The sequence below is a fragment of the Carettochelys insculpta genome, chromosome 2, assembly GCF_033958435.1.
Source record: "Carettochelys insculpta isolate YL-2023 chromosome 2, ASM3395843v1, whole genome shotgun sequence".
Taxonomy (NCBI): domain Eukaryota; kingdom Metazoa; phylum Chordata; order Testudines; family Carettochelyidae; genus Carettochelys; species Carettochelys insculpta.
The window spans coordinates 196,145,591-196,172,122 of record NC_134138.1 but is presented as its reverse complement, the minus strand read 5'-3'; the positions used below and the strand labels follow the sequence as shown (position 1 = coordinate 196,172,122).

The 26,532-nt window shown below is 50.7% G+C and overlaps 1 protein-coding gene and 1 long non-coding RNA gene across 2 annotated transcripts in view; one reads left to right on the top strand and one right to left on the bottom strand.

Annotated features, from left to right (window-relative positions):
• Positions 1-3,924: 3,924 nt before the first annotated feature.
• Positions 3,925-26,532, bottom strand: part of LOC142009743 (uncharacterized) — a 48,400-nt gene continuing 25,792 nt past the window's right edge. The window contains exons 3-4 of the long non-coding RNA XR_012644555.1: positions 9,230-9,317; positions 3,925-4,013 (exon numbers count right to left, since the gene is read on the bottom strand). This is a non-coding gene — a long non-coding RNA (uncharacterized LOC142009743). The remainder of the gene's footprint in view (positions 4,014-9,229; positions 9,318-26,532) is intronic.
• CDCP1 (CUB domain containing protein 1) overlaps positions 16,470-26,532 on the top strand; it is an 80,726-nt gene continuing 70,663 nt past the window's right edge. Inside the window, exon 1 of the mRNA XM_074988247.1 lies at positions 16,470-16,546. Coding sequence (XP_074844348.1) covers positions 16,498-16,546 — 49 coding nt within the window. The 5' untranslated portion in view covers positions 16,470-16,497. The remainder of the gene's footprint in view (positions 16,547-26,532) is intronic.

Sequence of the window (26,532 nt, the reverse complement as noted above, 5' to 3'; positions counted from 1 at the left end):
AGGCACTGCCAGCCCCTGGACACTGACAGCTAACAGCAGCTGGGAGGTTGAAAGGGATGGGAAACAGATTGGGGAGGCTGCCACACAGGTGTGAGCAGGTAGGAGAAAGGAACTAAGGTCAACAGACTGCTACAGCCATACAGAGACAATGTCCCATCAAGGGGCAAAGAGGCCAACAAACCAAACCCCTTGACAGGCCCAAGAACGGAACAAATTTCCATATTGCTGGACATGAGGAGTCGACTGACTGCCCCACTGAGCTGAGAGACCCAGAGTCACTCCTCCCCCTGTTTTGCCAGGGGATGCACCTTCACACATGGATGGCAACGCTTAGAGGGAACTTTGGGAGGCAGCCCCACAGGATCCTCGATCTCCTTCTCCAGGCATGGGAGGAGCCAGGTCCAGGAGCAACCAGAACAATGGAGACTACCATCCAGTGCAGACCACTACAGGGAAAAAGATCCCTGTGAATCTGACTAGGACCCTTATCAATTTCATAGCAGTGAAAAGTGTGCCAGGGACTGTGAAATTTGCCCTGCACTGTGAAATATGCTCTCCTCGGCTGATAGGAGCCTGGGGCACCCAGCTGCTAGTCTGCCCAGGCTAGGGTGGGACAGATATGGTCCTTCCCCTACAAAGCCACTCCTGGTGGGAAGATCAGAGCTAACCTGAGAGGCATTGGAGAAATGAAAGAGGAGTCTACCCTAGCTCTGCCCTAAGGAAGTATAGACACGAAGGTGGCAAACCTGGGACCTCCATTCCCACAATAACCTTGCAAACTCCTCCCGCTGCACTGCATAAACTCCTATCTGGAGTCAAGACCTGCACAGTTAGAACACCATAAGATTTCAGCTGTAAACATCGTGAAATTGACCAATTTGAAAACCTCTGGCCTTGAAATCAATGAGACTGCACAGCGCATTTGGTAGCGCCCTTATCTGTGACCTGTTCAGTGGAAGTTGTGGGAAATGGTCTGACAGAAAGTTCCAGCAGCGTTGGACCTTTGGGTCATTGGAGAACCCCCAAGTGCAGCTTTTCTCCAGCTGGGGCTCACAACTCTAAAGGATAGTGTAGGGGGGTCACGAGCAGGGTCACTATCCATCCAGGTTTTCCCAGACAGGACCTCCTTTTTGGGCCTCACATTTACACCAGACGGATTTTGGATATATTAAAAAATGTCTGTGATTTTTCTTAGTCTTCCAAGCTGGGTGGCTGGAGAGCAGCAGCCACTGTCTGGGCACCCAGTCTGTACGGCAGCACCGTTGCCAGCAGCAGTCCAGAGGGCAGAGTGGCATGTTATGTTATTGCCACCTTTACTGTTGTGCCACCGCTGGTGGTGACACTGACTTCCCAGCTGGGTGTCCTGCGAGCAGCCATTACTCTATGGCTGCCCTGCTCAAAAGTCACTGCTGCTACCAACAGCCCTGCAGAAGGAAATACAGCCCAATATTGTGTTGCAACAGTTCCTTCTGCACCACAGCTGGTGGCAGCAGCACTGCCTTCCAGCCAGGGTGCCCAGAAAGCCTGTGCCACTGGCCAGGTGCCAACTTCTGAAGACATCGCCACTGCCAGCAGCAGCACAAAAGGAGGCGTGGCATCGTATGGTATTAACGCTCTTCCTTCTGTTCCACGGTTGGCAGTGGCGCTACCTTTCAAGCTGGCCAGGTGGAAAGTCAGTGTCGTCGCTGGTAGCGGTATAGAAAGCAGGGCGGCCTGGTGTGGTATTGCCTCCCTTCTTTCTGTGCCACCGCCGACGGCAGCGCTGAATTCCAAACTGGGAGGCCACAGAGCAGCAGCCTCTGGCCAGGCACTTAGCTCACAAGGCAGCACTGCCACCAGCAGCAGCACATCACAAAGGGTGGCAGGTGATGGCGTTGCGGTTCTTCCTTCTGCACCACGGCTGGTGGAAGATCTATCTGCTGAGCTGCACACATGAGCTGTGTCTACACGTGCACGCTACTTCGAAGTAGCGGCACTAACTTCGAAATAGCGCCCGTCGCGGCTACACGCGTCGGGCGCTATTTTGAAGTTAACTTCGATGTTAGGCGGCGAGACGTCGAAGTCGCTAACCTCATGAGGGGATCGGAATAGCGCCCTACATCGACGTTCAACGTCGAAGTAGGGACCGTGTAGACGATCCGCGTCCCGCAACGTCGAAATTGCCGGGTCCTCCATGGCAGCCATCAGCTGGGGGGTTGAGAGATGCTCTCTCTCCAGCCCCTGCGGGGCTCTATGGTCACCGTGGGCAGCAGCCCTTAGCCCAGGGCTTCTGGCTGCTGCTGCGGCAGCTGGGGATCCATGCTGCAGGCACGGGGTCTGCAACCAGTTGTCGGCTCTGTGTATCTTGTGTTGTTTAGTGCAACTGTGTCTGGGAGGGGCCCTTTAAGGGAGCGGCTTGCTGTTGAGTCCGCCCTGTGACCTTGTCTGCAGCTGTGCCTGGCACCCTTATTTCGATGTGTGCTACTTTGGCGTGTAGACGTTCCCTCGCAGCGCCTATTTCGATGTGGTGCCGCGCAACATTGAAGTTGAACATCGACGTTGCCAGCCCTGGATGACGTGTAGACGTTATTCATTGAAATAGCCTATTTCGATGTTGCTACGTCGAAATAAGCTATTTCGATGTTGGCTTCACGTGTAGATGTAGCCATGGAAAGACAGTGCCTCCAGCAGCAGTGGGTCAGAAGGAAGGGTGGCATGGTGAGGTATTGCCTCCCTTCCATGTGTGCCTGGGATAGCAGAGACACTGCCATGTAAGTGGCTGGGTGGATAGCCAGGAAATAGTGGCAATTGGTCAGGGGTCAAACCTTGACAGCAAACCAACTACCAGCAGCCGCCCAGAAGGAAAGGCAGCATGTTATGGTATTACCACCCTTCCTTCTGTGGTGCTGCTGGGGCTCTAACTTCTAAACTGGGCAGCAAGAGAGTGCAGGTGCCAAGCACACAAGGCAGGCTGCCACAGCAGCAGTGCAGAGGGTCTGCTACCATTACCTTTCCTCGCTGATGGCAGCACTGCTTTCCCCACTGAGCAGCTAGACTGGGAGCTGCTGGCAGGGCACCCAGTTCAGAAGTCAGTGCTGCCACACCAGCAGCACAGAAGGAAGAGTCACATGACATGTTATTGTCACCTTTCCTTCAGCACTGCTGCTGCCGGTGGGGCTGTCTTCTGAGCTGGGTGGCCGCAGAGCATTGGCCTCTGGTGAGGTGCCCAGCTCAGATGGCAGCAGCAGGAAGGTTGGTGTGGCCGGCTATTGCTGCCCTTCCTTCTGTGTTGCTGCTTGTAGCATCTCCACCTTCCACTCATGGAGGGATGGAGCCCGGCTTTCAAGTCAGCGCCCCCAGCAGCAGCTCAGAAGGAAGTGTAGCAAGCTGTGGTATTGCCACCCTTCCTTCTGAGCTGCTGCTGGCAGTGGAAATGTTTTCCAGCTGGGCAGCTGAGAGCCGCTGCCACTCCAGCCACCCAGCTCTGAAGGCAGCAAAAAGTCATGAACATTTTTTCATTTTTCCAAAGTCCGTCTGGACAGAGATGGGAGGACTAAAGAAGAGGTCACAGCTGGGAAAAACCAAACGTATGGTCACCCTAATAGCAACCGTCCTGCACTCACTTTCCTGCCCCCTTTTGAGGTGGGACTCCCAATCTGAGAAACACTGCACTATGGAATTCCGCAATGCTAAAGCCCAACACAGCCAGTAATTCTTGGCAGACCCTTTCTCACAACTTCCATCGAAGTGGTTGTGGATTCTCAGGGAAGTTTTTCACATTTCAAATACCTGTCTGGATGGAGACTGGAGGACCAAAAAGGAGGTCATGGGCAGGAAAACCCAGATTCTATGGTATGATTGGCATCAGTATGCCTTGCATTGAGTGGCCTTATATGTCTTTGCACAAAGAAACCTGTTACTTACCCAGGAACAAAAATATTGTGTCTACATTCTACACGTGTCAGCCAGAATTTATACCACCTTCTACCAACTCTGTATCTCCTGCTGTCTTCTGCCTCTTCCTCCTCAGTTTCCTGGAAGAGCAAAAAGGAGATGTCACCTCTGAGAGATACTATGTCAATGCAAAATTCTTCTTCCTGGGAGCACGGCCAACCTCAGGCAGACCAACATTAGCAGCCAAATAAAAAGTCACGAGAATGGCTTAAAATAAAGTTACTAAAGAGTAATAAAAAATTAATGTGATGTCTTTCTGTGCAGCTTTGCTTTCAGGGCCTTCAGAGGACAGGTCATGTTTTCAACCTTTTCTCTGCAAACTTGAGGACCTGAAACATGTTTTACACTAAAGCTGAGGGTGCATCTGTACTTCAAACCATACGTTGACATAGCTGTGCGAGCAGAGCCCTGTTATTAAGCTGCCGCTGACATGCACACAAAGAGTTTTTCTGTTGGCATAACAAAACATCTCTCTAAGAAAACCTCTTTGGACTCATATTATGAGCTGTAATGCCTAGCAGTCAGAGCAGTGGCAGTCAGAGACCAGGATTCAGAGTCAGGGGTCAGAGGTGGAGTCAGGTGTCCAAGAGCAAGCCAAAAGGTGGGTCTCATTCACTCAGACTTTTGAGGGCAGAAGGGACCTTCAAGATCATCTGGACTGACTTCCTGCACATTACAGGCCACAGAACCTCATCCACAACCTCCTGTAATAGACTGGCAGTCTCTGAGTTACTGATGCCCTCACATCATGATTTAAAGCTCTCAAGTTATGGAGAACCCTAACCCTAACGTTAGCTGAAACTAGCAAGTGATCCATGCCCCATGCTGCAGAGGAAGGCGAACTTGCCCATGCAACTTCCCAAGGTTTCTGCCTGTTTTGCAAACAGGTTCTTCCGAGGAAGTTCCTACCTAACTCTTTTGCTTAGTGGTTTTTGTCCTAAAGTATGAGGAATTAGAGTCCTTGCAAATACGCATCTTCTCTAAAGTACATATCCATGTTCATACAGTAAACTCTTGTTTAACTGCTATTTGATGAATCGGCACACTCGAATAACAGGCATAACTCACAGCTGGGAAGATCTGGTCAGCGAACACCAGGGCAGGAGCACCAACAGAGCTGCCAGCTGCACTCACACGCAGCACAGCAGCTCAGCACTGATTTCCTCTGCTGCCCTGCGTCCCTCCCTGCTGTGTGTGAGCGCTGCGCACTCTCTCATGCCAACTCTCTGCGCTCCCACCCAGTGTCCACAGAGCAGAGGAGAAGCAACATCAGTGCTGGGATTTGTGTACAGAGCACAAGCAACATGCTGCCCTGCATCCCTCTGTGCTACATAGGAGTGCAGCTGGCAGGCTCCTCTGCTCTCCCCCCCAGCGTGCGTACACATCTCATAGAGCTGGAAGGGACCTTGGGAGGTCATCTAGTCCAGTCCCCAGCCCTCTTGGCAAACACACGCACCCTTTTTTTTGGTTTGGAAGTTTTGCCTCAGATCCCTAAATGGCCTCCTCAAGGGCTGAGCTCACAGCCCAGGGTTTAGCAGACTAATGCTCAAGCCACTGAGCTATCCACAATCTCCCAGTCCTGTAGATGACAGATACCGAAGAGATTACTGCTGCCATTTTCAAGGAAAGGAGTATGATTATGATCCTATTCAGATACAAGAACAGAGGTTAGAGGAGTAGCTGCTTTTTTCAGATCTGTATCTGAATAAAAAATAGAACTGAAAAGATTTCAGTGCAGGTCAATTAGAAAACATTTTTTTTTTAAATTTTTTGGCAAAAGTTGACAAATGTTTGTTTCAGGTCCAGTGAAACATTTTGAGTGACCCAAAATAAAATGTTACATTTTCAGGCATAAAATGAAGGATGACATTCATAAACCAGAGAAGGAGAAAGTGATCCCTTTAGTAGCTGGATTGCTCTGAAGGGATATGAGCAATTCAGGCCTGACTTGTCACTCTGGAGCAGGAACTTGAATCCAGGTCTCCCCTCTCCCATGCTGCCTGTTAGGCCAAGGAGCTCATTGCTATGTAACCAAGCCTCCAGCAAGCTTTGAGAATTATATGTGGTAACAATGCAGAGTGATGCAATTAAGAAGTTGAGCTTTATTAATAGCACTAAGAGTTGAAAGGTGAGTTGCTTCATATAACATCCTGTTTATCAAACCCAGTGTTTCTATCTGCAAAATGTTCTAACCACATTTTAGTATGGAAAATCTGTTTTTTGCAATACGTGCTTGGAACTATTTCAAAGAAAGGGGATGTGAGTAACATTGTCTTGTAAAAAAGGAGGACATTGTGAGTGATCAACAGCTTATCTACCACTAGTTGTGTTTGAGGAAATGATCTCGGAACCTTTTGTGTCAGGACCAGCAAGCTCCAGTTTAACCAAACATGCAAACATCTTTATTTGTCTTTTTGCCCTCTGTCCGTAGAGATGCTCATGCTTGGAGGTGCCATTATCTGCCTCATCAGTGAAACCATTATACACTGCTATTTCAGGCTGACCCTGTACGCATGAAAGATATAAAGGTAACACCCAGATGAGTGCCTTAAGTGCTGGGCTGCTCGGGAGTAGGGAACTGGCCGGCACGACTGCACCACGGGTTTTCTGGTTGGCGCCCTAGCTCCCCAGGTAATGCTAGTGCCCCCGCCCCCCTTCCGAATACTGATGTACAAAACTATTTGGCAAATTTATGTTCAATTTGCTACTAGCTTCGGTTGACCCGAAACTGCATTTTTTGGCAAATTGTCTATTTACCTGACAACGTTTGCCCAGCTCAACACAGAAATTAACTCGCTGCAAGTGAAGCTGCTCCGTTATTTGCTCAGATAAGGGAAATTGTGTTTTGGAGCTGGGGGTCCTGAAACTTGATACCTTTAAGGTTGCAGCTCTGTGCATCTGTAATGATGTACCACTTATCTATTGCACAGATGTGGGGAAACCAGAACAGGGTCCACATTTTAGAAACATTTCCACAGGGGGTGAAGCATGGGCTGAGAATGCTAGATAGAAAGAGCTCTGCGCCACAAACATCTGTGGGCACTAGAACAGAACAAGAGCAATGTAATTGGAGATATACCTATCTATCTAGCTCATAGAGCTAGAAGAGATCTTCAGAGGTCATTGACTCCAGCCCCCTGCCCTCACACCAATCCTAACAAGTTTCTTTTTTTATTAATTAATCTTTTTGCCCCAGATTATTAAACGGCCTTTTCACAGATTGAACTCACAACTCTGAGATGAGCAGGCCAGTGCTCAGACCACTAAGTTCTCCCTCCCCTAATACACAAGGAGGTGCATAGTCCCACTGCAACTCTTCTTAACCTCGTCACCGGGGTGATGATGTGTGGAGGAGCACAAGGGGTCACATGCACTCCCAGCGCTCAACCTGTGCACTCACTGTCAGGGCTGTGCCGCTTTCAGGGAGCATGGGGGCAGTTCCGTCCCTTCCCCAGAGCATCTCTAGCTCTCAGGCTACATCACTCTGGGGAAGGGGGCGGGGGAACACTCCTGCCCTCACCAGAAGTGGCAGAGGGAGAAGGGGTGGGGAGGAGTGGGGCAGAGGAAAAGTGGAGAAAGGGGGCTTAGGCTGGAGGGACCTGACAGGAGCACGTTGCTGGTGCCCCACCTAGAGCCCCCTTCACCAGTCACTGCTGTTTGCCACTCCAGTCCCAGAGCTTTCTTCTCCTTTTAACCAAAGTATGTGCCATGGTGGCAGTTCCTTTAAGTGGAGTCAAGGTCTAGCCTCAATGGTAACTAAGCAGTTGCTTCCCAGTTCATATCGTGAGGCCAGGGGTCAGGTGACCCCTAGAAGATCACCTGCTCCTCATCAAAGGCAGTAAGAGGCACAGGGAGTAGCAAGTCCTTCGATTAAGTCTTCAGGGGCCTGTGGATTGCACAAGTGTAGAAAAATGGCCCATCGAGTGTAACCGTGCAGGCAGCAGGGTAGGAAGGAGAAAGTTTCAGGGATTCCACGTTTTTTCCAGAGGCCCCAGTCGGAGGGAAAGCACGTGACTGGGATGTTGGACTTGTGTAAAACTGATTTTGAAGAAATAAAAGGGGAGAAAAGGGACTGAGAGCCTGAAGCTGGAGAGTCTTTGGTGCCTGGGATATTTTTCTAATGCCTCAGGACACCAGTCACAAAGGGAACAATGGATTGACTCACAAATAGTTCAGAACCAAGCCACACATGTAAGCAGAAATGAAGACTTACGGGCTGCTGTCCTGAATGGAGTTGTGCTGATTTGCCTGAACTGAGGATCAGATCCCGTATTTTTCTCCATTTTGGCTACATTCACAGTGCCCATCACTGGTGGTGCTGTGTCAGCTCCATACTCCAGTGAAAAGCTGGCTGTGTCCACTCTGCGGTGTGTGGCTCCATAGGCCAGTTAAAGACTCCAGCAGGAGAGAAAAGGTTCAGAACCTCTCCATTGCCAGGGTTGTGAAAGGCTCTGGCAGCAGGACTGGGATCTTTCCTTGAGATGGAGAAAGCTCAGCTGCCGGGTGCAAGCAGGACACTGCATGGCTAGAGACATCAGTTTAGCTGGAGAAGAGTGGCTTGAGTGAGCAGAGGGCTATGTAGAAAGGGGACATGAGTAACAAATGTCATGTAAGAAAAGAGGACATCGTAAGTGATCAACAGCTAATCTACCATTAATCGTGTTTAAGGAAATGATTTTGGACCTTCCTGTGGCAGAGCCAGCAAGCTCCAGTTTAAACAAACATGCAAATATCCTATATTCCTACATACCCTCACATGTCAGCCGTGGCTCTTTGCTCCTCATCTGAGCTGTGTGTTACTAGCTACATTGCTCTTTATACCTGTCCTGGGGTGCGTGTGGGGGAACTAAATAAGTATGCACCCCAAAAACCACCAAAAGAAGCATGCAGTGTAGATGTACCATTAGAGTCCAAGGTCCAAATTTTATCCTGTTAACGCATGTGTAAATTGGGAATAACTCCAATGATACCAGCAGACTTACTCTAGTGATACACCAGGGTAACTGAGAACAGGATTCAGCTCTGAGGATTTTACCTCTGTGGACACCCAAACAAAAGTCCTGTATCACCCATAAACATGAACATGTCTGAAATAACTTTAATTAGAGCTGAGTGAATAGCGGAAGAGATCTTCTGCAAACGAGCTGTAATTTGAAAGTAAATTTCACGTCAGTGGTATCTGCAAACCTTTGAGCAGTCAAGCTTTACCAGCACGGAAAAATTTATACTCATGAAAAACCGTTTAGCTCGCGCAGCTGATGAAAGCGTTTATACAATTGTGCAGTATATGACTCACCCTGTGTAGGTTAAAGTTGTCAAAGTCTCACAGCTTTGTTACTGCTCCTGGAGAGGATCGTCTATGCAGCTAACCAACAGCGTGACTACTGAAAAAATTAATATTGCAAGAAATTAGCTAACTAATAAATAATAGCAAGGATGTGGGGGAATTTGGGATGGGTTATGGAGTTCAAATAAAGGTACGGCAATAATTATACTATCCAGACGTAAATTATCAAGACTTCGATCACTTTACTTTTGCTGTAACCCTTTCTCTAACCTTTGTTCAGATGTCCTTTTAGACTGTAAGGCACAGCTCTTCAGAAGTATTCAGGTGCCTAACTCCAAGCATACCAGACTGGGGAGATACAACCTGTAATTGATTTCAGTGGACATAGCTCTGGCCCCTAAATTCGGGCTGATAGTCATTTGCACCTTAAAGGCTACGTCTACACGTGAAGCCAACATCGAAATAGCTTATTTCGATGTTGCGACATCGAAATAGGCTATTTCGATGAATAACGTCTACACGTCCTCCAGCGCCGGCAACGTCAATGTTCAACTTCGACGTTGCTCAGCCCAACATCGAAATAGGTGCAGCGAGGGAACGTCTACACGTCAAAGCAGCACACATCGAAATAGGGATGCCAGGCACAGCTGCAGGCAGGGTCAACGGGCGGACTAGCGCTTCCAGGGCAACAGCTAGCCGCTCCCTTAAAGGGCCCCTCCCACATACACTCAGCCTGCACAGCACGCGGTCTGAGGAGCCATAGGCACACAGACCCCGGGCGCCGCAGTCATGGACCCCCAGCAGCAGCAGCAGCAGCAGCAGCAGCAGCAGCAGCAGCTAGAGGTCCACCCAGCCCTCCCGGCAGGAGCAGGGCTTGCCCTGGCCCATGCCATGTGGGAGGCAGCTGACTACCTTCTTGCCCCAGGGGAGGAGATGCCCCCAGGGCAGCAGGGCTCAACCCCTACCCCTGCAGCACCCCGCTCCACCCCCCGCCTCACACGCCAGCGGCTGTGGAGCTAGCCCACCAGCACCGACTGGTGGTAGCGGCTGGTGCTTGGGGAGTGGGACGACAACCACTGGCTCAGGAACTTCAGGATGACCCGCCAGACATTCCTGGAGCTGTGCCAGTGGCTCACCCCCGCACTCAGGCACCGGGACACTGCCATGCGGCGTGCCCTCCCTGTGGAGAAACGGGTCAGCATCGCTGTCTGGAAGCTGGCCACTCCGGACAGCTACCGATCCGTGGGGCAGCAGTTTGGTGTCAGAAAGGCCACCGTCGGGGCTGTCTTCATGGAGGTAAGAGAACCCACAGGGGGAGGCCAGGGCAGAGCAGGGGGGCCAGGGCAGGGCAGGGGGGCCAGGGCAGGGCAGGGCAGGGGGGCCAGGGCAGGGCAGGGCCACGCACACCCTGCTCACCCCTCATTGGGGCTGTCCCATGTGCTTTCTCTGCAGGTCGTGCGTGCCATCAACGCCATGCTCCTGCACAGGCTCGTGAGGCTGGGGGACCCACATGCCACTGTCGCCGCCTTTGCCACCCTGGGCTTCCCCAACTGCTTCGGGGCTCTGGATGGGACTCACATCCCCATCCGCGCCCTGCAGCACAGTGGAGGACGATACCTCAATCGGAAGGGCTACCATTCTGTCGTCCTGCAGGCCTTGGTGGACAGCCGGGGACATTTCCAGGACATTTACGTGGGCTGGCCTGGCAGCACCCACGACGCCCGGGTTTTCCGGAACTCGGGCCTGTGCCGTCGGCTGGAGGCGGGGACCTACATCCCCCAGCGGGAGATCCCTCTGGGGGACACCACCATGCCCTTCTGCGTCATCGCAGATGCGGCCTACCCCCTCCGGCCGTGGCTCATGCACCCCTACACGGGCCATCTCTCGGCTAGCCAGGAGCACTTCAACGAGCGCCTGAACCATGCATGCCAGGTGGTGGAGCGCTCATTTGGCCGCCTCAAGGGACGCTGGCGATGTCTCCTGACCCGCCTGGATGCGGGCCCCAACAACATCCCCCAGATTGTGGGTGCCTGCTGTGCCCTGCACAACCTTGTGGAGAGCAAGGGGGAGACCTTTCTGCAGGGCTGTGCCGCGGAGGCCGGCAGGGCACACGTCCAGCCACCTGCTGCCCCCAGTCGGCAGGTGGACCCAGAGGGGACCCGGGTCCGGGAGGCCCTGCGGGCCCACTTCGACCAACAGGCCGCGGGGTGAACTCTGCCCAGGCCCCCTACTGCCCGCCCCTTCCTCCCCCACACTCCTGCCCCAACGCCCACACCATGGAGCACCCCACCACCGCCCCCCCCCCACTTGTCCTGGACAAATGACAGCACGAACTTGTGGCTGAACGTAAACTTTTTTTTTGTCTTTCAGAAACTTTTTTTTTTGGCTCAATAAATATATATGTCAAACACAAACCAAAAAGTAGGGACAAACGTTCCACAAAAGCAATATGTGCACAAATAAAACAATACAACAAAGCAAACAACTGTGCACCATCAAAAAAGGAAACCAGGGAGGAGAACGGGGAGAACTATTTACGGGGGGGGACGGGGCAGATGGGGGCACCAAAACAAAAGAGTCCAACTATGTACAACAAGGGGGGGGCCACATCCCGGGCCCCTCGCCCCTATAGCCCAGCACTGGGCGTGCCCGGCCGGGAGCCCCGCCGTGCCTGCAGTCTGGTCCGCGGCTGGGTGGGAGCGGGCTGGACCGGAAGGTATGGGCGCCGGCGAGTCTCAGGTGGCTCCAGGGGTCCCTCGGCACTCTGGCCCTCGCGGGTGGGTGGTGGGGCGACGGCAGACGGCCCGGCGACGGCTGGAGCAGCTGGTGGTGGGGCTGCAGGAGCGGGCAGGGCGGGCGATGGCTCAGCCGGCGCGGCATGGGGGGCCAGGTAGTCGACCAGCCGGTTGAATGTCTGCATATAGGCCCCCCATGCCTCCTGGCGCCAGGCCAGCACCCGCTCCTGCAGCTGGAGGTGCTGCTCCGAGACCTCCAGCTGCCGGTGGAGGATGGCCAGCAGCTGGGGGTCCGTCGCCGTCACCGGTAGTAGGCGCGGGGTCCCCCGTCTAGCCCTCCGCGGGGCCGGTCGTTCCTTGGCCGAGGGGCTGCCCTGGAGCGATGGTCCCGGAGGGCTTTCTGGGACAACTGAGGCCTAGCCGGCGCTCTCTTCCGGTCCTTCGGATGGTGCAGGTGCAGGTGCAGGACACAGGAGAGGAGGCGGGAAAGAAGAATGGAGACAGGCGTTAGTGTGGGCCCTGAGCCGTGGCCTCTGTCCCCCCCGCCCTGTGCTGCAGGTTCCCCATCCCCGTCCCCGGGAGATGCTGCTGTGATGGATGGGGTTCAGGGGTCCCCCTGCCCTGCACCCCGTCCCCTGGTGGGAGCGACTCTCACTTCACCCCGCAGGGTCTGAGAGCAGGAGAGGTTTCTTAGGCCACAGATGGCCAGTTTCTGGCAGGAGTGACAGCACCAGCTGTCGGAAGAGACAGTCCTTCCAACCCGTCGTGGGGAGAAGACCCCAAGGGGGGCCCCTCTGGGATGCAGCTTTCCCCCTCCTCAGGCTGGCTGCCTACCAGCTCTCCCTTCCCCTAGCCTCTACCTGTGGCCCCCGCCCTCGCCCCCCAATTCCAAGCCAGCTCGGCTCCTCCCTCCTGTTTGTTCAGGGCAGAGGTGTCACCTGCCAGCTGTAGCGCCAGGATCCTCCTTTGGCCCTGGGAGCTCTTCGGCTCTTGTGGCTCATATGTAGCCTGAGTCTCCCTTTTGCACTCCCCCCACTCCATCACATGCTGCTGCTGCTGCGGGGTGTTCCACCCCCTCCGCCCGGGGGCCCCTCGAGGTTCCGCTCCCCCGTGGCCCGGGGATGGGGCATGGCACTGTCATGCAGGGTGGCGGGGGCAGGGGCTGATGGCTGCAGTGCTGTGAGGGCCATGGCCCTGGTGTCCTTAGGGCCATGGCCATGTGAGCGTGTGGGGGGCCCTGGACACATCTCTGTTACCCCCGCCCCTCCAGCCCCGGGGTGTCCACGAGAGAGGGGTACCTACCTGTGGGTCCACTCCCACGGTCTGGAGATCCCCGGGGGTCGGAGGCCCTGCTGCTGCTCCGGGATGGCAGGAGGAGGATCTGCAGGCTGGATTCTGCGGAGGAGGAGCCCCACTCCTCCTCCTCCTCCTCCTCCTGCCGCGATGTCCCGGGGATGGCCTCCGGGGGGGGCCCCCGTGGTGCGGGGCTTGCCTCCGGGTCGGACTCCGGCTGCAGGGCCTGCTGGGGCTCGTCGGCCGAGGTGTCAAGGGTGGCCGGAGGGGAGGAGGTGTGCCGGGAGCCCAGGATGTCCCTGAGCTCCCTGTAAAAGGGGTAAGTGACGGGGGCGGCCCCAGATCGGCTGGCCGCATCCCGGGCCTGGGCGTAACCCTGCTGCAGCTCCTTGACCTTACTCCTCACATGATCAGGAGTGCGGGCAGGGTGACCCCGGGCAGCCAGGCCATCGGCCAGCCGAGCGAACGCATCCGCGTTCCACCTCTTGCTCCCCATTACCTGGAGCACCTCCTCCTCGCTCCAGAGCCCCAGCAGGTCCCGCAGCTCAGCCTCCGTCCAGGAGGGGCCCCGCTGCCGCTTCCCAGACTGGCTGGTCCTCTGGCTCGGCTGCCTGCCCTGGCTCCCCTTGGGGGGGGTCCCCTGGGGGCGCTGGGGGGGCTGCTGGCTCGCCATTGCAGCTGTGTGGGGGGCTGATGGCTGTGCAGGCTGCCCATGTGTGCAGGCTGCAGCCTGCACGTTGCCTCAGCTTCCTGCAGAGTCAGGGCGGGGGAGGGGACCTTTAAGGGGCCGCTCCACGCGGCCACCAGTGAGCTGAGGGGCTGGAGAGAGCGTCTCTCAACCCCCCAGCTGATGGCCGCCATGGAGGACCCGCCAATTTCGACGTTGCGGGACGCGGATCGTCTACACTGTCCCTACTTCGACGTTGAACGTCGAAGTAGGGCGTTATTCCTATCCCCTCATGGGGTTAGCGACTTCGACGTCTCGCCGCCTAACGTCGAAGTTAACTTCGAAATAGCGCCCAATGCGTGTAGCCGCGACGGTCGCTATTTCGAAGTTAGTGCCGCTACTTCGAAGTAGCGTGCACGTGTAGACACAGCTAAAGACTCCCTGCGCTGCTCTGACAGTGTCAGGAGACATTAGTGTAAAAGAATTAGGCCCTCTGCATCTATCTTGATAATATGAAAACAAAACTCAACCCCTCCAATACAGCAGCAATTATCTCGCTATCCATAGAGTCCAGGGCCAGAAGTGACCACTGGGAGTCATCTGGTCCAAGGGTTCTCAAGCTTCACTTCATTGCACCGCAACCCCTTCTGACAACCAAAATTACTATACGTCCCCAGGAGGAGGGAAACGAAGCCTGAACCAAAGCCCAATCTCCACCATCCTGGGTGGAGGAGACAAAGTCCAAGCCCCACCACTCTGGCGGGGGAGGCTGAAGCCCACAGGCGCCTCTGACCTGAGTCCCACTGCATAGGGTTGAAGCCCTTGGGCAATAGCCCTGGCTGATGGGGCTTGGGTTCAGGTTTGACTTGGGTGGTGAGGCTTGGGCTTTGGCTCTGGACTTGGGCACCAGCAAGTCTAAGCCAGCCTTGCCGATCCTGTTAAAATGGGCTGTGACCTGTGTTCCTTCTAATTTTTTCCACCCATGGGCAGAACAAACTTTCTCCTGTGCACTGAGGCATGTGGGGAGGTGTGCCACCACTAGTAACACAGGCTGCCCCCTGTAAGCGCTCTGCGGGGGAGTATTGGAATCTCTCCTGGGTGGCCACGCAAGTACACAGGAAAGCTGGTCACAACCCTGAGGTTAAGAAACATGGATTGAGTCTGACTTCCTGCATAACATAGGCCTCAGAACTTCCTCCAAAACAGATCCTTTAGAACTAGAGCACCTCTTTAAAAACAAAACAAAACAATCTACGTTTAAAAATTGCCAGTAATAGAGAACCCACCAGGATGCTGGGTAAATTCTTCCAAGGGCTAATGACCCTCACTGTTAAAACTGTACATCTTACTTACCATCTAAATTTGTCTAGCTTCAGCTTCCAGACATTTCCTGCTCAATGGAAGAGCCTCTTAACATATCTGTTTGCTGTGTAGATGTTTATAGACTATAATCTGTAGATGTTTATAGACTATAGTCAAGTCACCCCTTCACCTTCTCTTTGTTAAGTTAAAGAGATTGAGTATTTTACAGAAAATAACGAATAACTTTGAGTGGCCAAATTGCTGCTTTCCCACTCTAGCACAAGCCTACAGTGATAAAATGAACTTTTCATAATAAGATTAGGTGCCTTTGATATAAAATTCTGCTGTTTCCTGAGATTCTGGTGCTAACCCCATCTTGAATTCATACTGATTGACTAAGAAGAAGTGAAATGGAGATGATGGAAATCTCAAGTGAATAGAAAAATATGCTGTTAATGGACTATACATTTCAATCTTCCTTTGCTCGACCCACAAAGGTATTGAAAAGTCACACACAGTACATTGAAAAAATACCTCAGTAATACAGAACGTGGCTGACCTGTTTGGGGTTTCACCCAGCCCAGTGTGAGTTGTGCAACTGTCTTCCCTAATATCATTGGTGTTTTTATTCTGGGATGCTTTGGCTCAGAGTCTTGACACCAGCAGCACAAGGACCTCATTCTGGCGTCCACCAGCCTGGTTACTCCTTGCCATATGACATCACAGAACCATAGAATCATTGGGCTGGAAGAGACCTCAGGAGGTCATTGAGTCCAGCCCCTGATGACCATCAACAGCCTTCAGTCCCAGTGATCCCCCCACACTACTTCCCCTACCATGTCTAAGCCCTGTCACAGGGCTCTCACAGGCGTTATCAAGGCTGCTGCTTCCAAAGAGGCAGAGCCACACCAGCCTGGTGGTTTGACAGAAGACATGTACTTCGATTTAATACACACACAGCACTAAAATGTATCCACTAGCTTGGGTCCACACATGAAATTAAGAGGTGGCAGGTTTAAAACAAACAGAAGGAAGTATTTCTTCACACAACACGCAGTCAACCTGTGAGACTCCTTGCCGGAGGAGGTTGTGAAAACCAGGACTTCACCAGGTTTCAATGGCTATTAGGTGAGATGGGTAGGAATGGCTTCCCTAGCCTGTTTGTCAGAAGCTGGGAACTGGTGACAGGGGATGGATCACCTGCCGACTGATTACCTGTTTGCTTCATTCCCTCAGAGGCATCTGGCATCCACAAAAATCAGTGACTGCGGAGACCCTGGATGCATACCAGACCCCTGGCATGTGATACGTCTTCAATTAATTTTAATTGTGAGTGAGTAAAAACAAGAGGATTTTTTGTTTGCATATTGCTGAAAATAATGTAAGTGAAAAGTAACGAAGAGTGAGCTGTGTTAATCTGTACCCCAACAAGACAAACCAGCAGTCATATAGCACTTTAAAGACTAACAAAATGATTTATTCGGTGATGAGCTTTTGTGGGACAGACCCACTTCATCAGATCAATCTCATTTCCAATACAGCCTGACATATATAAGTACAGAAGACCAAAAACAAAAAGATTGCAATAAAAACTGACAAATCAAATACATAGGAGAGGGTCAAGGGATGGGGTGGGGATATTAATTGTCCTGCCAGACATAATGAAGAGTATCAAAGGAAGGGAAGCAGTCCTTGTAATGTGTTAGGTAATTGATGTCTCTGTTCAGACCTCGTGTTAATGTCTAATTTGAATATGAATTCCAACTCACAAGTTTCTTACTCTAATCTGTAAGCGAAAGGTGTCAGCCTGACAACTTTCTCAAGTGAGGGCCTTGCTGTACCCACAGAACAGGCAATGCTTTGTTCACACAGGCCTGCTAACATACTGCAGTGCAGACCCACTCTGTGGAAAAGACTGAGAGGAAGGATTGTGTGGTGGTTAAGACACTTGTCTGAGACTTGGGTTCAAGTTCCTGCTCTGCCACAGATTTCCTGTCTGACCTTGCCCACTTCATTTAATCTCCCTGTGCCTCGGTTTCCCATCTATAAAATGGAGATACCAGCATTTCCCTGCCTCGCAGCCACTGAACATTTTTACTAGCACCCATGCCAGCTTTGATAAAATAAACATGAGTTGTACTCCTATGAGCTTCTGTGAGTTCTCACTGAATTTAATACTGCACCCCCCAATGCCCTATCCAGTTCCTCCTCCTGCTCTCCCCAGCCTTCTTTGCTCCTCTCCAGCTTTCCCTTGCTCCAGACTGCTTCTTCCCCACTGCTCCTGCTATCCCTGAGCCTTTTCTTCCATCATCCAACTCTCTCAGAACAATGTACTCTCTTTTTTTTTTTTAATTCGCAGTCTGAGAGTGGCCCAGCTTTGGGGAAGTCACCATTAAACCACAGTTCTCAGTGACACTCTGTTTGTTTCAAAACCAGTGACTCATTCTAGTATTCACATTTTAGCTTCAATTACCTTTCTAACCTCCTCCAAATAACTGGACAAGGAAACACACAGTGCACATTGTTGGGGAAAAATTGTTAAAAGCTGAAGTAATAGCTCTGAGATTCCCAGCATGCAATGTGAGCAGTGTTTATTTCCCAGAGTGCAGCAGATCTATCACTGCTTGTTCACTAATCAGGCAATTGGGCTTATGGTGATGCGATGATGACTACATTTGCTCTGTAATCAGCAGCCACCTCCAGACCCCATTTTAAATTAAATTGGGGTGTTAACCAACTTGCTTTCCAATAAACATTAATTTGAGCTTCTTGCTTTATAATAAACATTAATATGAGTGATGCTTTAACACAGAAATCTGAACACTAAATACTGGGAAAACCTGGTTCTACCAAGCGCAATTAAAAAGGAGAAAGGAGTGTTACAATTTCAGAAAATCTATGCTGCCTAAAAGCTTCCTTCAAACATACTACTTTGAGAAACAGTTAACCTGTAATTTTTACCACTTGGTGTAAGTTTGCTCTCAAAAAAGGGAAATAATGGCCTACTTCTAATTTATACTGCAGCTCAACCCTCTTGTGGGTCACCTTGATGAATGCAGTTCCTCCCCCAGTGCCATGTTTTCCAGAAGCACAGACTGACAAAACACATTCTGTGCTTCACGCCTGGGGAGCCCTCAGTGTGCACCTCCTTTTTATCTGGGAACCTCACAGAAGGTGACCAGGTTTGTGCACAAAATGACCTGGGTGATACCCTTTTAATCAGCTGAAGAACATGGGTTCAACCTATTCAGTCCCATCTCCTGACCAGCATAGCTGTGCCAATGAAAGCCCTAGTGTAGATGCAGTTACATGGGCAAAAAACAACCAATCAAACAATACTTTGCCGGTATCACTTAATCTGTTCAGGAATCTGACATTTCTACCAGTGTTCCCTGTAAACTTAGTATTTGGGCAGCCACTCAGCCAAGATTAAAACACTGCCCAGCTGATTAGCTACTGGTGGTGCGCATCTGCACATACCTTGGTGCACAGAAAATTTATTCTGCACATACAGGGTGGGGGTTGGAAAAAATGAGCGGGAACACTGATCTTCCCTGGCATGCAATGTGTAAGAGTGCCAAAATAGCTTTAATGATATGTATATAAACCCTTTTAAGTACAGACAAGGCCTAAGTTTCCTCAGAGTGCATGTTTGAAGTGTGAGTGAAAGAATATAACCAATTTGTACAAAGCTACAGGGCTACTATTACATTTCCATACAATCTTAATGCATCATCAACGATGAATCATGAAATTTTTTAATGAGGCCACAAGAACTATTTGCAGCTTTTCAGAGACTTTTTTTTTCCTTAGAGCTGATCAAATTACTCCTGGTATTAATTTATGCTATGAACTCTCCCCATTTTAGCATTCACAAGTTACCCATGAGCAGGCTGTGACTTTTATGAATTTATTCATTACTCTTAATTGTTGGAGGAACAAGTTCGGTCACATATGGGTTGCCATGACTACTGCTATGTGCCTTGTAAGCCTGGTACCCTAGGTCACACTGTGTTGTTTTGATTTCCTGACTAGAAGTTCTATGCTTTATAAACAGCAGAAACGGTTTGCTCTCGCTCTCTCTTTCTGCAAACTATTTGTGAACATTTGTAACTGTTAAGAGCCATCCTGAGCCGGGACAGAGCCGGGGCAAACCCTCCCCAAGAAGGCCCCAGGCTGGCCCCACTCCCTTCCCGCTCCACCCCCCGACCTGCCTCCTTACTCCCTCCCCAACCACCGGGAGCCAGGGATTACCTGGGATGGGACACAGCAGTGGCGGCGGTAGCCAGGGTCTGCTGCCCTTGGCCTCCGCCTGCGCTCGCCTTGCAGCACGAGTGGCAGACTGCTGAGCCCCACGTCTTGGTGGGTGGCAGGGAGTGGAGGCCACTTCCCACTGCTGCAGACAAGTGGGGCTCAGTGGGCCGAGAGGGTGGAGCATCTGCCACTGGCATCTCCTGTGTGGTGAGTGCGTGGTCGGGGCAGGACAACCCCCTGCTGCTGCCTCTGCTGTGTCTTCCCCGAGTCCCATTCATAGGATGGCGGAGGCACCTGCCATCAGGCCCCCAAAAGCACAGGGCTTGAGGCAGCTGCCCGCCTGGTCCTATAGACTCTCTGGTCAAATCCACGGGGCAAATAATTAAAAGAACACCAGCCAGTTCAGCTCAGCTGCACGGTTCTGCTCCTTCAGGCGCACACCCCAGCCACCTGCCCGGTAATTCCTTGAGTTCCCGGAGCTCGTTTGTTCCTTTTTTAACCTCCCTGATTTTGCATTCGGTACCTGGGCCTCCAAGAGCTTTGGTTTTGTTTCCTTTCTTATGCCTGAGCATGTTTTGGTTAGTAGTTTCCTTCGCACGATTGTTTGCTGGAATCAAGAAAATGATGGGAGTATCTACCTCTGGAGCGCTTTCTTGCAGTTAGACACTTTGAGGCTAAGGTGCACTGACTGTGGAGGGAAAGGGGAAAATTGCACTGGGGCCAGGCACTTCAAAGGGGCCCAGGGCTCCCAGCCACTGCTCCTGGAGCAATGGCCAGAGACCCAATCCCCTTTGAATTGCCACCGGAGGGCTGGACTGCCACCCTGCACGGCTCTAGGGGTCAGGGGGTGGGAGGGAGCAGGCTGCAGTCTGGGCAGTGCTAAGGGCTCAGTGTGTGAGGCTGCACCCCTTCAACCCAAGGTCCTGTCCCCTCCTGGGCATAGAGCTCCTCCCCCTCTGGCCCTGGGGCCCTTGGTGGCTGTTAGCCTTGACGTTTAGGCTAAATTCTGCTCCTTTTTGCAAGCCCTTAGCGAACACACTTGGCCCAGGTTTCTCTGAAGAAAGCTGAGGGAAAGAACCCCTCCTCGCTCTGTCAACCAGCCCAGAACCAGGGAACCCATTCTTCCAACTTTATCACAGTTCCTGAGAAAGGAGAACATTGAAATGATACCAGATTGTTACCAAAAAAATCTCATTTAGTTTTTCTGTGGCAATGGTCTTTTAGGCTTTGGAGCCATGCTAAACAGAAAACAGCAGTGCCCAAAGAACAATGGAAAATTCACGTTTAAAAGGCAGATAATAAGCAAAACGGTATATATTTTTCCTTGCAAGGCTCCTTTTATCTAACAGGATTAATCTCTGCAGACATGGCCATTAAACGAAAAAGAAGAAGGTGAGATACTTGCTTGTGATCCAGAGCTAGGGAGAGGCTGGGTAATAGCTGAGTGTTTAATGGGCATATATTTGTGTACGGTAGTAACAAAAAGGGAAAAAGAGCAAACAGGTGCATAACAGTTGTTTCAAGGTAAATACCTGCTGAGCGTGCAAGTTCAGTGAGAGCTTTCTAGAGCAGAGAAAAGATGGAAAATAGGGCTGCATGTAACAATAAGACTTCAGAGGCAGTGAAAAAGAATGGTCTGGTAATTAAGGCACTGGCCTGGGCCTTCTGAGATCTGGTTCAAAACCCAGCTCACCACAGACTCCTCAGTCTCTCTGTTCCCCTGGAGTAAAGTGAGGATAATAACGCTGACTTTGACTGTGAACTCTTCAGGGCAGCATATATGTCCCCAGCACGATGGAGTTCTTTCTGTGCTATCTCTAACCCACTGCAGTGACCCCAAATAATCCATTTACAGACGCTGGCTGGTGACCAGAATTAATCTTAGTATTTCAGATATTTTGAGGACACCTGTTTTCCTGAGAATTACATCCATTTTATTTAACTGCAGGAAGCACCAGGGTTGTCACCATTACTGTTACTGTGACAGGGCATGGCTATTCCAAAAATTCAGGACAGCAGCCCTGCAGCTAGCGAGAAATCTGAGGAGCTCTCAGTACTCAGAGAGTTGACTGTGAAAGCTCTGCAGTGGGAGAAATTCTTTGAAAGTCATTAATTCACAGAATTCCTCCTCTGCAGCCAGATAGTGAAGGGTAGTCACTGCCTAGTGACACCAGCTCACTTTTAGGGCATGTCTACACTAGGCAACAAGCCAGGAAATTCCACAGAGAAGCCCTTCCAGGCCCCACGGCCAGCCACTCCCTTGAAGGGCCCCTCCCAAACGCCCCTGCCTTGCACACGCTGGGCTGCTGTGTAAGACACAGCACCACAGCCCTGAACAGGGCGTGCCTGGCCCTTGGATGGCGGTGCCGCGGAGACAGAAGGAAGGGGAGTGGGGACACCCTGTCAGCCTCGTGACCTGGCCCCTGTGACCACGCCTCCCACCTCCTGTGGCCAGCCTCCCCTGGATGGCCAGGGGCCCTGGGGGATCCTGGGCACCCAGGGGTCCCCGCATGGGTGGGCCACGCACCAGATGCAGTCCATCCCACCCCCGGTCCCCCACCCTGGGCTTGTGGGTTGTGGTGCTGTCCACGGGAGGGGTGCTGAGTGCCGCTCATGGGCCATTCCGTGGCCTGGTGGCTGCAGCTGGCCAGGATGGGTTGATACGGGGCTGGCGGCTGTGTGGCCGGCCCACTGCCAGCTGTGCCAGGGCGGCCCACCCCCAGCCCGGGGTGTCCAAATCGCCAGTTACCTACCTGAGGATCCCTTGGCCCGGGTAGAGGGGGACTGGCTTGAGGAGCTGGAGGGCATGGCTATCACCAGGGCCCCCTCCTCATTCGAGGACATCTCCAGTTCCTGGTCCCGGGTCCTGGCCATGGCTCATGACTGGTCATCTGACACCAGCTGGGGCCCTGCCTTGGGCACGGCCGTGTCCAGCATGGCCTACAGCTCAGCCGCATCCTTTGGCCCCAAGAGCTGATCGAGGGCCTTGTAGGTGAGGCAGCTGATAGGCACTACCCCCGGAGCAGCTGGTATATGCCTGTTGCAGCTCCTTGACCTTTGACCTCACTTGGTTGGCCATGCAGGGAGGGGTGGCCCTGAGTCATGAGTCCCATCGACAGCTGGGAGAAGGCCATGGCATTCCAGTGCCAGCAACTGGTGTGCAGGAGCATCTCTTTGCGCCCCACAGTCCTGGGAGGCCTTTAATGTCCCGCTTGCTCCAGGAAGGGGCCCTCTTCTTCGGCTCCTGGCTGGCCCCCTGGGATCCCTCTGGTGGCTTGGTGGGAGGCCCCTGGGGGGGCACAGAGGTCCTGCATGTTGGCCATGGGCCTGTGGGGCACCTCACTGTGCTCTGGTGTTGTTGGTGAGTGTGGTGCTGGAGGCTGGTGGGATTCCTGCAGCCAGCACGCTCTCAGCTTTCTGCCGTGGGGTTTCTGGGTCCCTGCATCTTTAAACGTGGCTGGACGCACTGACCACAGACCCCTGCTTGTGCTGGGGGTGCATCTCCACACACCAGCTGGCTGGCACCATGGAGGACTGCTGTTGCAGCACAAGACGTCTCTGTGTTTAGGCAGCTACCATTCAGCTTTATTGAATTCAATAAGGCAACAGATGAGCCAAACTGGACACTAGTAAAACCAGGTCCAGCAAGGCTGCTTGATGCAGCTAACTCTGGTATTTTATCCCCTTACACAAACAAGCCCAGTGTCAGAGGCAACTAGTTAGAGGATTGTAAATCACTTTCCAAAGAGAAATTGTTATCAGCAAGGCAAAACAGGTACAAGGGAGCTGGATCCCCAACTCCAAACAGTTCATTAACGCATTCCATGGAGCTCATTCTCCCAGCCATTCCCAAACAGGTCAAGGAAAATACAGGCTCTTGTGTGCGTGCAGAAGTAAGGGATGTGAAATGGCTTCTATACAAGATGGCTTCCACAACTGCTGTTTCGAAAGAGCAGCCCATGGAGGGTCTACACCCGCCGGCTTTCGAAAAAAGATTTTGCAAGAAGGCATTCTTCCTGAAATGGGAATGAAAGAGTGATCTCAAAAGGAGCAGCGCGCTCTTTTGAAATTCCTTTTGAAAGACTGCATTTTGTGTGTAGACACTCCACAGGAGCTTTCAAAAGGGGGCCTGCTCATGATGTTACTCCTCATGGAAAGCAAGAGTACCAGTTTCAGAATAAGCAGCCTGTTGCTTCAAAATAAGGGGCAGGGTGATGTGGCTGCTCACCTTGTTATTTCCAAATAAGGGCCCTTATTTCAAAATTAAGCCCTTGTATACACCAGGCCTTAGAAGAGTCATGTGGATAACATGCTTCAGCTCCACCTTCCATTCGCACTGGCACAATTTTTTATTTTGAACAAAAGCCAGCAGTAAGTTAGCAAAAGACACTCTCAGGTTTGGTTGTCTCCAATAAGACATGGTACAAATGAATTATATACAAAGAAATTCAGAGCTTTTCCACAAGCAAAGAGTGACCTAGGGCCAAAATAGCCCTGAGGAATGCATTTGTTTCATTATATAAATAATTAGTATCGCTATGTCTATCATGGACTTATCAATTAGTAACACTTTTTTCCAGAAGAGTCAAACTTTCTGAAACTCCTATATCAGGCTGCCTTTGCTGTTATGATATTGTCAACATCTATCTGACACAAAAAGGTGAAGCTTCATCACAATCCAGGACAATACCAAAAAGACCATAATGTTAATGACTGAGGCCTTGTGTGTTTGTCCCATGAGGAATGACAGACATTCTGATGTTTAAGCCAAAGTACCCACATTTCAGAAGTTAAATGCCAGATCCAACTTACACTGAAGTCAATCAAAGTTGGATCAGGCCCTCAAAGAAACACAGCCCAAGAAAAGCCATTTTCAATTATTTTTCTGCATATTTTCCCTGTGTGATCTGTCTAAAGCTGCTCCTTAAATTGATCTACCACTTTGGCTCTTTGTTTCCAGCAGACAAAGACAAGACTTTTAGTGGATAGATTCTCCTTTGAATCATTCTTGCTCACAAACAGACATAACAGTGGGACACCTTTTGCGTAACACTTAGGAGATGTACACAAAGAATTACTGAAGCCAGGCATATCTGAGAGATAATGATGGACAATCTTGCTGGGACTGAAAAAAGAGAAGGATGTTACAACTTCCAGGAGGCAAAATCTACTGGATATTTTATATAACATGATATAATTTAGCTCTTTGCAATTGTCTGTATCTCTATGAAGAAAAATAAACCAGAATATTCATTTGAAAATTTATGCATCCATTCTAGGCATGCTTTCCTCTCTTCTCCATTCACTTTTTTACAAATGTCAGGCCAATCAATGTTTATAGGCACAAATGTGCATATAGGACATTTCAACATTTACATGCATAAGTATTCACAGAAACCACATTTGAAATGTGCATTGGTAAGTATTTCTGCTGTAAGTAATTGCATGATTATTCAGCCAAGAAAGAGAAGCAATGCCATTTGCTCTATGTGATCAGGGAAAGGAAATCAGCTTGACATTTTAATGTTCAGTTAATTGAAAAACTAAGTAAATACAGAGTTTTGAAAATTCATAAAGATATTTATTGAATGCATGACTTATGAGCAAATTCAATACATTTTGTGATCTGCCTGCAGATAGTCCATGAGTAAAAGAGGCTAAATTAATTTAATAAATTATTCATTAATTATTTGCTCAAGTCTGCTAAGCACAGACTCTTTTCTACCCTTCAGAGGGAAATACAACAACAGCCAAATAATAAATGTTTATTCTCTTTACAATAAGAAAATAAATAAAGGCAGGATACTGAGCTACATGAACCATTGGTGTGAGGCAAAGTGACCAAGCTTCTGTTCTTTATATTAAGTCTGGACAGAATTTGGCACCAGTGAAGGTCATCTTTCCCTCTACAACTTCTCTTCTCCATATTTTAAATCATGGCCTCCTTAACTCGCAATCTGCATTTGGGATACCCTATGCTTGTGAAGTACTCATATTTCGCAAGGGTGCTGTGTCATGCAGATCTGACTGGTGGGAAATGCAATCAGCTTGGTAAAAAGTTTAAAATCTTTCTTGGTGACACAGTGTATTATATTACAAGGGACAGAATTCAGATAATGGTGGGCCAAAAATTTACTGAATCTTTTTTTGTCTTTTTTTGTCCTTTTTTTTTTGAATTCTCTGGTTGTAACATTGTGGGTACCAGTTAAATGGGCATACACACGATAGCATTTAGGCATCTAACAGCCTTATTTGCAAACTTAAATACAAATGGTAGATATTTAAAGTATTATAATTTGCACATGCATGATTAATTGTACCTTCAATTTTTCATCCAGAGTAAAAGCACAAAACTGTGTCTACAAACTTATGGCCCTGTTTGGGAAAGTACTTAAACAGGTGCTTAACAACCTTTCCTGGATACGGATGATTTCCTGAATTGGCATTTTAGAGGTCATTTTTTCAAAATGTGGCCCATTAGCTGAAGTCTCTCCTGAGCATATGTGAACTGCAATTTTTCAAAGGCTTATAATGTGGCAAAGTTTGGGCACATTTTCACAAGGATGGTGACCAAGGCCACTCCTCTACTGAATTTCAAGTCCTAATTCAACATAGGCTATGTCTACACTAGCCAAAAACTTCAAAATGGCCATGCAAATGGCCATTTCGAAGTTTACTAATGAAGCACTGAAATACATATTCGGTGCTTCATTAGCATGCAGGTGGCCGCGGCACCTTGAAATTGACGCGGCTCGCCACCGTGCGGCTCATCCAGACGCGTCTCCTTTTCGAAAGGACCCTGCCTACTTCGAATCCCCTTATTCCTATGAGCAGATGGGAATAAGGGGACTTTGAAGTAGGCGGGGTCCTTTCGAAAAGGAGCCCTGTCTGGACGAGCCACGCGGCGGCAAGCTGCGTCAATTTCGAAGTGCCATGGCTGCCCGCGTGCTAATGAGGCGCTGAATATGTATTTCAGCGCTTCATTAGTAAACTTCGAAATGCCCATTTACATGGCCATGTTGAAGTTTTTGGCTAGTGTAGACGCAGCCATAAAGAGGTAT